This window comes from Perna viridis, chromosome 9 (assembly GCF_037379345.1).
Source record: "Perna viridis isolate PV_CMFRI_1.1 ecotype Kerala chromosome 9, ASM3737934v1, whole genome shotgun sequence".
Classification (NCBI taxonomy): domain Eukaryota; kingdom Metazoa; phylum Mollusca; class Bivalvia; order Mytilida; family Mytilidae; genus Perna; species Perna viridis.
The window spans coordinates 18,059,806-18,073,278 of NC_142453.1; the positions used below are offsets into that span (position 1 = coordinate 18,059,806).

Consider the following 13,473-nt stretch of genomic DNA (forward strand, 5'->3'; position numbering starts at 1 on the left):
ATCTTTTACTACGAAAATTACCCAAATTCACCAAAGGAACCCCGGAAGTATAAATTGTGATAATACTTAACAGAAAATACCAAATCAACCATTTTTTAAGCATTAATACCCTAGGGGTTATGAAAAATATTGAAAAATATGTCAATTTCAGCAATTTTTCCACGGGTTAGGCGTACATTTTTTTTTACCCAAAAAATCCTGTGTGTTACCGCAACGTTTGTGACACCATTGTAATGCTGAGACATTGGGCTACATTGACGATACCTACATTTGTTTAGTTTGTTCACACATGCTACCCAGAAATGTTTAGACGCTTAAACAACTGAGTCACAAATTTCTTGGCTTTTTGACCCAGTGGGTAGAAATATAGGCTTATACTGAAAGAGAATCCGAGAACATTCTTTGGCGACAAATTGTTTTGGTAATAGGACGTATAAAGGTATCACCATGGAGTTGATGAGTGTGTGTGGGGGAGGGAGTGCACGGTGGATCCTCCCAGCCCAATAACTAAAGTTGCACGCAGCACGAGAGACAAATGATCGTGTTTCGCCGGAAACATTCATCTCTGCTATTGATATATTTCGGAAATTCACTTGCGATACGACACTTAAAATAGATTATTGTATACACTGTACGTTTGTTCGTCGCGTTATGTGGATTGCTAACATCTCACATGTAGTTTTATGTTAATGTATAAACACATTCGATATATACAATTTGTAAATGTGCATGTGCGTTTTGATATAAAATCACGTTCATTTTCATTATACATGGTACATTGTAAAACATTTTCATTGGTCTGGGAATATACAAATATGTTAAAATTCCATAGAATTTGGGGTACAATGTCCAGATCTTCAGTCCATAAAGTTTTACCATACTATCATATTGCTTTTTATATGAAATAAATGTTATTTTTTATGTGAAAAAAATCCATATTTGTTGAATTTGGATCATTGTGATCACAGTTTCCTTCTTCCAGGAGACTAAAAATATCAAAATTTCATACAAAATGGCATTTTTTATATAAAAAATGTCCATTTTTATTACACATGGTACATTGCGAAAACATTTTCCTTGGCCTGGGAATATAAGACAACTGAAATTACATACATTTGGGGTAAAATATACTCAAATTTTAGATACCAAAGTACTTTTGGTGTGTGCGATACCATCTAATTGCATTGAATATGAAAGAAAGTAATTGTTATGTGGGAAAAGTCCATATTTGTTGTACATGAATCATTTTTCTTATTCTAGGAGAATAAAAATATTAAATTTCATAAAGAATTGGTAAAACATACTCTATTTTGAAACAATTTGATTTTTTATCTAATGCGATTCCATCTTATTTATTTAAAAAAGAAAATATTGAATTTTTGATATGAAACATATCCATTTATATTATACATGGTACAATTCGGAAACATTTTAATTGGTCCTGGAGTATAAAAATATTGAAATTGTCATAAAATTGGGATAAAATATACTCAAATTGTAGACAATAAAGTATATTTGACAAATGCGATACCATTTAATTGCTCTTAGTTTGAAATGAATGCTATTTTAATTTAAAAAATGTCCTTATTTGTTGTAAATGGTTTATTGCGAACACAGTTTTTCGTGTTCCAGGAGAATAAAAGTATCAGAATTTCGTAAAGTGTTAGTATAAAGTAAACTCTATATTCGAATGATATAACATTTTGGATTGATGTACAACCTTTCAATGGATTTAAAGATAAAACAGAATGTGTTTTTATGTGTTCAATGTCAAAATTGTATGCACACGCTGGTTACAGGGAACAATTTTTTTGAATCACAATTTTATAGAGCAATACACGACATATTTACATTACGTTTTTGAATAGTAAAAAAGGCTTTTTTTTTAAATTTGGAATCTTCAAAAGTTTCTTTATATCAGTGACTTTGCCCTTCAATGGCAATATCACCTCTAAGGTATTGCTGCGCAACATCAACCTAATCAAGCCTTGTGGGGGTTTCGATGTGGTTATTTGACTAATCATAACGAGTAAATCAATCAATCGGTCAATAACAAAGGTGCAAACGGAAGGAAACCATTAGAAAAAATGCACCAGGACCACTAAATTTACACAATACAAAGAACAAATTGTATAACACAAAAAGCTATACCCCAAAAAAGATTACAAAGGAAAACGAATTGAACAAACCATACTTAAATCGGTGAATTCATGTTCTCCGAAAGGGTAAGCATTTCCTTCATAATACAAGACATCCCCATACTGTTCTTTGAAATCAAATCCAGCGAAAGAGAAAGAATGTCAATGTAAGGTGAAGGAACAAAGATAATAGGGCAAGATGGCTATACCACATTACAGCCTTTGCTGGTAAGAAGTGATGACCCTATCATACATAGACTTTTTAGATTTAAGACAAAATAATAAAATAGTGTAAAATCATATAAAATAAAGTAAAATGAAACAGAGAAAACAAAAACAAATTTAAAAAAAAAGAATTGTATGTTGTGTTTTATAAATTGTCTTATATAACCCAATATTCCAGTACTCATAGTAGTGAGTTATTATGTTCAAACGGAATTTTCAGCTATTGATTAAACAACTACTTTAATCGATTGACTTCAACTACGTCAGGTTTGTGGATCTTGGCTACCAGGCCTATAACTTCTTACTGGTCTTGATGGAATTACTGCTCGCTTGGATTTGCGATTAAAACGGGACCGAGGCTCTAAAGAAGAGAAGTGATGATTTTCGTCTTTAATATGACCAAATAAATTTCCTGTTGTAGTCAAAAGTTCTTCGATTTTCTTGTTTTTCAAAAGTATCGAACCAGAATGCACATTGAGCGTTCGGCTACTGTTACCTAATTTTCTATTTGTTGCACGTTTTATTTCATGGAGTTCTTTACAAAGAGCAACTTTATCTTCTCTTTCTTTTAGTTTTTGTAACGCTTCATTCTGTTCTGTAACTTCTTTTATTCCATTATTGAGTTTCTGTCTATAGTTGTCTGGAGAACGAACATCACTAACCCTCTTCTTCAGAGCATCTATGTCTTGGAACACTTTTTCTATAAACTTCCCCATTTTGTTTTCTAGGTTTGCAATTTCTTGTAATGTATTTGTTTTTATATCTTCTAACTGCTTTCTTTCATTTTCCGGTTTAAGCATATTTTCAAATTCTCTTTTCTTATCACTACAAAGATCTTGTAGTGAGCCAATTTCTCCATCTATAATCGAGCTCGCGTTTTCAATTGTTACCACTTGGCATTTATGATTTCTGTGTGAAGTTACAGCACATTTCGCACATAGAGAAGTTGCATCAGTCACACAAATGTACTCTGCAGGTGTCTCACTGTGGTTTTCACATACAGATATGACAGATTCGTGAACTCGAAGTTTACTTTCTATGTCCGCAAGAAAAGCGTTTGCCGGAAAGCTTCGTGCTATTTGTTCATGGGAATCTTGATTATTTTCTATCGTCGTGCTGTTCTGGCAACTTGGACAAGGAAACGAATTGACATTTTTTTGCTTCCCACGACAATCCTTTATATATCCTGATAAACAATTCAGACAAAAGCTATGATCACATGGTAGTTTCCTAGGATCTTGTAATGGATCTAAACATATGGCGCATATAAGATATTCCTTAATGTTATTCATATCTCGTGACGCCATCATTTAGTTTTTTAATCGTGTGTCTTTCGTTTGTCTCTAAAATAAGAATAGAGAAAATGCTAATACTTTATGCCATATAAGGGTTGGATATATAAGTTAAAACAGGATTATGTGGAATTCAATAATATGAGTTAAAAAGAAAAGATACCATTACTATATGATGCACATAACAGATAACTCTATAAAATAAGCAGTTCGGTCTCTTTTATGCATATGCCATTATCGATAATTTGACCTTTTGGAACTGATTTTACCTTCTACATTAATAATGCCCACGCCTGTGGCTCAATGCACTGCTACAGTTAAAATAATATCACTATTCCTTGGACAGCAAACATACCTAGAAATTATCCACTACATAAACAACAGTAACAAAACACACACACACACACACACACACACACACACACACACACACACACACACAAAAAAAAACCAAATAAAAACAAAACAAAACAAAACAAAAATGAATAAATAAAATAAAAAAACCAAACAAACAAAAAAGAAAAACATTATGTTAGCTGTGGATTTATGATAGTCATTTAGGCTTAATTTGACCAGTTAAAAAGGTAAAAACTTTTAAATCTGTGATAAAAACGCTGATGAGGGCCGAAAATAACAATGGTATGTTGATATCTAACAACAAAAGAAAACAAAAACAAAACAAAAATAAAACAAAACAAACAAACAAACGAAAAACATCATCTCATTAGTGGATTTATGTTCGTCATTTAGGCTTAATTTGACCAATTAAAAAGGTAAAAACTTAACAAAGTAAAAAATAACAATGATGTGTTGATATCTGATTTCGACATGCCCTAAGCGCAAAAAAGTGAAATCTTACATTGGAATCCATCTGTGTAGTGTAAGAGCACCTGTATTTAACAGTTGAGCATACCTTATTCAGTCCCAAACCAAACAGAAGAAACAGTTCAATTTAAAGCTTGTACTTACCTTCCTTCAAATTTGCAAACTGAAACCATAACGAGAACAAAGATTTCTTGCAGTAAGTTTCAAGACCACTTGTACATTTATATTTCTATATGTAATAAATCCAACTTAACGGTTAAAATTATGAGGACCAATTATACCTTCTTTTATGGCATACTGATAAACATGTCATTTGAAGTGCAAGTTCTTGACTCTACAGAAACTGATACTTTGATTCTATCATAAATAACTACGTCTAAAACTGAACGATATTCTTTTTATTTAGCGAAGTCCTTTTTAATGGATTCTTTATTACCATTTATTCACTCTCCTTTAAATCTCTCTCATTTCATTAGTACGATTTCTTTCAAAGTATTTCGCAACTCATTCATATTGTTTTATACTGACACAGACTCGACCAATATATTCATATTTGTAAAAGTAAAAGCAACAAAAGCAGTCCATGTAAAAATCAGGCAGATCCTATGATATAGTTAGCACAGGGTAAATTATATCCAACTGAATTTTTGTGTTCCAATGTGATGCTAATATCATTTATGTGTCAAAAATTACAAGAAATTATCGACTAGACATTGGATTGCTTACAAAACGATTTCAAAATTCCTTAACAAAGCAATTGCATTCTGCATAAAATGAAGAGAGTTATCTCCCTTTTTTTCAAAAGGCCAATAAAATTCAGCTTAGTCTCTTTACAGTTTTTACAGGTTTTTTTTTTTAGTACCATCATAATTGTTCAGAGTCAGAACCAATTTGGAGATTGATCTTGAACTTTGCCAAATTTGTGTATTTGAAATCGAATAGCACAGAATCTCATTGTTTCAATGCTAAAGTTAATATACGATATCCGAAATATTTGTTATGATTTTTACTATCATTTTGGTGATGTTTAACACGTTTATATGTTTAAATTTTGTTCGATGCTCTGTGAAAAAAAAACCCTCACATCATAAGACTGAGGTGCCGGATTTGGTGCAGTGGATAATGTCATGGATTGTCAGAGTGATCCGAATTCCAGTCATGCGGGAGATCAAAAAAATGCTTTTCAAATTTGATAGTTCTACAAAAAGTTACAACGTCCATATTTTTTTTTAAATATATGAAAATATAAAAAAATAAACTAAGCACGGCAATTACCCACCAAATTGTTTCTTACTAATGCAAGGCAAGAAAATCAGCTTGCATTTCAAATTTTGTAAATTTAAAGCTCAAAAGATTTCTGGAGGAAGATTAATGTACATAAGTTCAGAAATATAATTATAATCTGTATGATTAGTTCTTAATGAAAGTAACGTTCGTTTAAATCGATTTAAATTGATCAACATTTAATCCCTTAAAAAAATTCGTTCTTGTTCGTATCAAAGCTTTATAGGTCTAACCGTTGACGATTAAGTAAAAGGGAAGTATGGTTTTATGGTACATCAAATGTTGAAAACGAATTACCAACATTTGTGCTGAACAACATGGCGTCTAGGGACATAAGAAACATAAAAGAATATCTTATATGTGCAATATGTTTAGAACCATTGCGAGATCCCAGAAGATTGCCATGCGATCACAGCTTCTGTTTAATTTGTTTAGTTGGACATATTAATGAGTGTCGTGGGAGGTGGATAAACATTCGATCGTTTCTTTGTCCAAGTTGTAAAATATCTACAGCGGTGACAAATCCAGGGGACTCCAATGAGCAAATAGCAGAAGGATTCCCATCAAATGCGTTTCTTGCGGATATTGAGAGTAAACTTCGAGTTCACGAATCTGCCGTGTGCGTTTGTAAAAACCACAACGAGAAGCCCGCAGAATACATTTGTGTACCAGATGCAACATTGTTGTGTCCAGATTGTGCTGTAGCAACACACAGATCCATAAAATGTCAAGTGATATCTATTTCTAAGGCAAATACCCTAATAGATAAAGAAATTGAAGAACTGCAACAAATCTGCAATGAAAAGAAAAGAGAATTAGAAAATATGCTAACATCAGAATATCAAACGAAATACCTAGAAAACGTAAAAAAGAATACAATAAAAGAAATCGAAGATTTTGAAAAAAGAATAGGCAAACTGTTCGAAAGAGTATATCAGGATATTGATACTTTGAAAAACATTTTGAAAGATGTTAGTCTTCCGATGAATTATAAATGTAAAGTGGATGAGGAAATAAGGAATATTACAGGACTGAAAGATGAGTTACAAAACTTAAAGGAAAAGGATGAAAAAATCTCCCTGGTAGGAGAATGGAGAGACATTAGGAATAAAAACCATTTACAACTATCTCGCGTCAACCACACTCTTGATTCACTTTCACTTTCGATTTTTGTAAAGAACCCCAAAATTGAAGAACTTTTATCATCTAGAGGGAATGTGGTTGGAAATATCAGCGGCAAGTCTAAGGCTGCAAATAGAGCGACACCCTTAAAACCATCGCATGCACTCTACCCAGTGTGTAGGCGAAGAAGATCCAACTTCCAAAATATTAATGAATTTTGAATTTCTTCTAGAAGAACAGAAATAGGTCCGAAAAATTTTTGAAGACATTTAAAAGTGAAAAATATACATAGTAATGACAGATAGAAACAATTAGAAGGTATATACATGTAAATAAGTTTTAAGGTAGTTAAGAGGTCTGTCTAAAATAAAATCAATTTTACCTAAATATTATCAGACGGTAGTCCTCGCACTGTACTGCCTTCATGGGGCACGTATGCCTGCTTTTAACTGCAGTAGTTTATTTCTTTTGTGTAGTTTTATGAGTCTCACACACAAGGTTTCTTAAGTGATATACCAATTTTTGCAAGAATACATGATTTGTACCTATTGATCCAAGAAAAATGTAATGTGTTGTTATATTTATTATATAGATAGCAGTGTTTTATGGAATGTCCCCAGTGTAATAAATTTCGATAGTTCATACTGTGAAATAAATTAAGAAATTTCACCCTCGGACTTTCTCCCGCCAAAACGTCACAACTTTGATATCAATCCGCCAATCACAGAATTTAAAATTCATGTTGAAAATATCGATAAATTATGAATGAAATTTATACAATAAATATGGTGATCAATCGATTATCGTGAATAACCAAAATTTGATCACTTGTGCCAAGAACGCTTGAGAATTTAACTTGTGGGCTGAATAAGTTCCACACACTAATTAAATCGAGGCGTAGTTCAGCACTCATGATAATATTTTGGTTATTAACTCGTTCCAATTAATTATCCCATTATTATTAGATGTCATGTTTTTGTTTCTTGTTAATCAACATATAATTCTAAGTTTACTATGTGAATATGACGTCCCCCGCTTCCTAAACTATTTTGTGATTTTGATCTTTATATTTTATACAGTGAAACCTGTCTAAAAAACTTTTAAAATGGTTCGGTTTAGTCAGGGGTTAGGCTGCCTGGTTCAAGTACATTTAAACTGATATAAAGGGATTTTAAAGAGTGTCAGGTTCCGACAGGTTTTCGGATTATTAGGAATCGTTTTAAACCGGTTTTGCTTTATCAAAAAATATAAGGAATGGATGTACTTTTTTTTGGTCCTTAAAAATTATTATCAAGCATGGGTCACGCTCTTACATAGGTATTATATGTGCATCACATGATTATGGTAGTATTGGAGTTATTTCCGCCACAGGGCCCCAAAACAATAATAAGATTATTGTCATTTCTTAAATGGAAGATTGCACGATTGCAATTCATTGGCTTTTATGCATACATTGAATCTGAATTTTCCTTATGCTGTTTTGGGATATACAGAATACATCAGAGATATTTGTCTACAACTGTTATTTTAAAACGTATTGCTGAATGTTCCGACAATTATTGTCAGATGTTAGAGGGAGAAAATATAAGGTAAAATATTTAGGATCAAGAATTGAAAAATAAAAAAAAAGTATTTTTCTTATGTTGAAACACTTATCAATATAGTTTAAAACAATCATTGTTTCATAACCACAAGTGAATACGATGCATATTTTCAAATGTTATTAATTATTTCATGTCAAACATCCCCTCATTTTGTAAATCTCTGGATCCGACGATGGACAAGGGTTTAATTCATGTTTTATATTATAAGGAAAGGAGCTTAAGTGAGCTTAAAACGACCTTAATACTGTAGACCAGTAGCATGCATTGAGCTCGTTGGTGATCCAATACAAGTGCTCGATTGTTATTTGTGCAATATTGTGTTTTGTTCTTGTTATTTATTTTGATTTGCTTTTTCGCTGGAAACTGATTTTGTAATCTTAAATGATGTTAATTGCACCTACCCAGCTACTCTGTTATTGTTATTTATTACTAGGTAGCTGTTTAAACAGATTGACATATAAACAGCTAAACACACACAACTAACGAAAGTTGTCAATTATCAACTTCGACAAATGAATCAAATATGAAATAAAGAGTTTTTAGTGGAGTCCGAGTTGCTCATTTGCTGTTGTTACTTTGTATGTATGATTTTAGTTACTTTATGTTCTTTGTTGTGTAATTCTATTTTCCATGTCTGGTATTTGTCCTTGGATTACATTCTTTTGATTACCTCTATAACCTGGGTTCCCTTGATTACTCTTTCATAAACTGAAGAAAATCAGAAATTTCATCAGTAGGTCTTTTACATTCCTGTGATCTTTCCTTTTTTGTCTAAATTTGTGGTTTTGGTGTCATACCTAAAAACTGATTTGTTCAAGGTGTCATAGTTTTCCTTTCTTCTTTCGTATATCCCGGACTTTACTTTTTATAAGCAACTCTAGAGGTGTTTCTAGAAAAGCAGAGGACGCTTACCCTACCGGCGAACCTGGTCCATGATCCCAGTTTTTAGTTGAGTCCGAGGTGTTCATTTACTTCTGTTACTTTGTATGTATGATTTTAGTTACTTTATGTTCTTTGCTGTGTATGTCTGTTTTCCATGTCTGGTTTTTGTCCAAGGATTACATTCTTTTGATTACAGTTATTCTTTCAATGAAGAGAAAGGGACAAAGAGACAACATAACAATGATCTTTACATCATACAGTATGGGTAACCTAACCTAGACAACCTTTTTTAATACCTGATGTATTTAAAAATATAATTCCACCGATTATAAAGGAAATTTTAAATGGACCGGGTAACTCATCGAACTTAAAACATGGAACCAAAGCAGAGGTTGTAAGCTGTTAACCCCCTTCAAATCATTACAGGAAATTTTATTGGCAACTCGGCTGGTGTTTCTAGAAAAGCAGAGGACGCTTACGCTACCGGTACACCTGGTCCATGCTCATAGATTTTAGTGGAGTCCGAGTTGCTCATTTGCTTTTGTTACTTTGTATGTATGATTTTAGCTACTTTCTGTTCTTTGTTGTGTATGTCTGTTTTCCATGTGTGGTCTTTGTCCCTGGATTGCATTCTTTTGATTACCGCTATTACCTTGGTTCCCTTGATTACTCTTTAAATGGACCAGGTAATAACCGAACTTAAGAATGGGACTAAAGCGGAGGTATTAGCTGTTAATCCCCTTAAAATCATTACAGACAATACAATCATCAAACCATGAATCAAGTAAAGTGTGACTGATTGATTGATTGTTTGGGTTCAACGCCATATTTCAGCTATAGTCAGGCGATAAAGTAAAGTAGATAATAACACGAAACATGGAGATCATGTTGACACAACCATTGCTCGACTCCATGAAAGATAAACAAAACAAAACAAAACAAATCAGTTCCCTTGGTGCAGATGGATACACAAAATCGATTTAAGAGTTCATGGGACAACTTTTGAACTTTAAATGATTAAAAATGACTAGTAAGCCGGTAATTCAGAAAAATCTAAAATATAATTATTTATTTTTGGCAGTCGAAAACAATGCAAGAATATTAAAGGCAAATGAACATTTTTAAATGCAAACTTTCAACTTTTAAAAACATCTTCGAGTTTATAAATGTTCATTACACAAAGTGAAATAAAAGTGATTACGAAAACTCGTTGAAATCTAAACTATTTCATTTATTGGAGAATTACAATGAATTGAAATGACGTCTCTGAAATTTCAATTTAAGCATAAATTGCTTTTTTCAATAAAGTACACCAGAATTGTCTCTCTTTTCCCACAAAATGTTCTTTTTAGGATCAGTTCGTATCTCAGTTATGTTATGGCAATAATCAGTAATTCTCTTTTTTTGATATAAGTCATGTGGAACTGACTTGTCAGTCGTACAAACATTTCAAAATGATAAAAAGGATTTTTTTAGTTTGATACTCATTCTGGTATATATCATTCGGGTATTTTTGATAAAATTTTATAAGCATAATATCCTTATTAGTTTCATTATTTGATCAAATGACAGTTCATTGACATTTTCATCGTAGTCTGGTGAATGAAATGACAACGTTTGGTCGTCAGCATAGTTGTACAAAATATTTATTGACAAATACATAAAAGAACATAAAATTATTCTTGCCAAATCCCTATTTTAATTTCTACTTAGGTACTTAAACAGGTCCCACTTATTGTCTATTATTCACGTCCCGACAAATGTAAAAAATATGAGGTTTTCAGCTAAGTTATTTTAACCATATGCTGATTATTTGCGAATTAAAATGTTGTTTGACAAGCAATAAAAGGCTTCAGCTCCATATCATTTTCTGAGACAAATTTCCAGTCATTGGCTTTAGTTCCATACTTATCATTTTCTTAGACATGTTTCCAGTCATTGGCTTCAGATCCATACTTATCATTTTCGAAGACATGTTTCCAGTCATTGGAATCCGTGGCCTTTGTGGAATGCACAAAAAATTGTGTCAAAATCTGTAGCGAAAAATGTAGATAATTATTCTTACAGTATCTTTCCAAATATTGTTGATGGAATTTGTAATATACTAAACAGTCTGTCATTACCCTTTATGACTGGTCAAGTTTTATTTGGCAATGTTGTTTCCTTGATTTCTTTTAACCCATTTAGTATCTGAAGTTTCTCTTGTAAACGTTATAGATCTAAATATTGGAATATGTTTTATGGTCGTCATCATGAACTCGTGGATCGTTATGGTGTCTCCATCTGCATAATGAAAACTGATTAATTCCATGGGTCATAGTTTTCCTTTCTTCGTTTGTCTACCCCGGACTTGACTTTTTATGAGCAACTCGGCGTTGGTTTCTAGAAAAAACAGAGGACGCTTACCCTACCGGTGCACCTGGTCCATGGTCATAGTTTTTAGTGGAGTCCGAGTTGCTCATTTGCTTTTGTGACTTTGTATGATTTTAGTTCTTTTGTGTATGTCTGTTTTCATGTCTGGTCTTTGTCCCTGGATTACATTCTTTTGATTACCGCGATAACCTTGGTTCACTTGATTATTCTTTTTTATGTATGAGGCCACAAACAGTGTTTCCAAAAATGAGTTTTCGGCTCTGGAAGCAGGGTTTCTTGTTATTAATGATAACTTCATCGCTCGTGTCAGTACATGTATATATTTTTTTATTTAGATGGGTATTGTCTACATTTTTACCCCGCGTCAGCACTGAACTAAACATTGCTAAAAACAATTTCTTAAAATTAAATGTTTATAATAAAAAGAGAGATTTTTACGTCGTAGGGGCAAATTTGAAAGTTACTATTGGAATGGCTGCAAAAGAAATTACGGTTCGTGACTTATAGGGATTCAGAAAGACAACAAGATGTTAAAATGTTCACATAAATAATAAATGTAAGACAATTATTTCGTTCATATTTTGTATCAGATATCATTCACAGATTCGTCTTCTGCATCTATATATATCGTTCATTTCTTCAAGACTGTATACTAAAGAGAGTATATGCCCATGAGTTTTTTCTTGTGTTTTTTTCCTGTGAAATGATTTCACATTTAACTGATGCAAAATACATGTAATGGAGGTAGAGCAGTTTATTTCTTCGGATGTGGATATTATACGGATCACATTATGACTTATTCTACTTTATGAGGACATAGGCGACTACCTATTCATTGCTGTTCGTTCCGATTCTTTCCTAGTTCTCACATAACCTGTAATCTTTTCAAGGCTATTTTTAAGTTTAAAACAAGGGTTTACATTCAAAACAAGCCAAGGCCAGGATAGTTGTGTTGTTTAAATATATATTACTGAACACTGACAGTTGAAAAGTGCCTGTGCTATAATGAACTCATACAGAACCACCAGTAGTAACATTGACGGTATAACCACCTACCATTTTTAGATTTTAGAGAATCTATCCACTGTTTCAAATGCCATTTTTTCCATGTCTCGTATGTCCCTTTCTTGTTGACGTCTTTTTCTCTTCATAACGCTTGCGATCTAACATGACTTGGAAAAGTTAACATATTTATTACTTGGGCTCATTTGAAAGCTAATACATTATATGATTGTACTTGAAAATAATTGCCAATTATAGGAGAAGTTATAGGAGAAATTGAAGAAAATATGAAATTCCGAAAATTTCCCATTTAATGAAAAACTCATTATTTTCACATTGAAATTGAAAAATTCGCGCCTGAGAAGAGAAGATATGTTGAATACTCCGATAATAAAAAAAATAGTACCCAACATGTCTATTGTACACCGTTTATATGCCACAATAACATTTCAGTTCATATATATATAACGTCTCGGAATGTGACGACTCTATTCGCTACACTGCTCCATCGGATCAAACTGATACAGGGAAGATAACGTAAACTTATAGAAGGGTCTGAAAAATTCCAAACGATTCTTGAACTGTCAAATTTGAGAAGCAAATTTTTGGTCGTTCCCTCCGCGGGACTCGAACTCGTACCGCTGTGACATCTATGGCAACACCGCCTGCACTAAGTCCAGCGCCCTAGACCACTCGGCCTAGCTTTCGAGATTCCAAAAGATCTAT

At 32.7% G+C, this 13,473-nt stretch overlaps 1 protein-coding gene across 1 annotated transcript; it reads right to left on the bottom strand.

The window, feature by feature from the left end:
• Positions 1 to 2,290: 2,290 nt before the first annotated feature.
• LOC148607160 (E3 ubiquitin-protein ligase TRIM13-like) lies at positions 2,291 to 4,688 on the bottom strand. The gene is made up of 2 exons (XM_088545591.1): positions 4,625 to 4,688; positions 2,291 to 3,706 (listed from the first exon to the last, which is right to left on the bottom strand). The coding sequence occupies exon 2, from the start codon at positions 3,671 to 3,673 to the stop codon at positions 2,627 to 2,629; it is 1,047 nt and encodes a 348-aa protein (XP_088401717.1). The 5' UTR covers positions 3,674 to 3,706; positions 4,625 to 4,688; the 3' UTR covers positions 2,291 to 2,626.
• Positions 4,689 to 13,473: the final 8,785 nt, after the last annotated feature.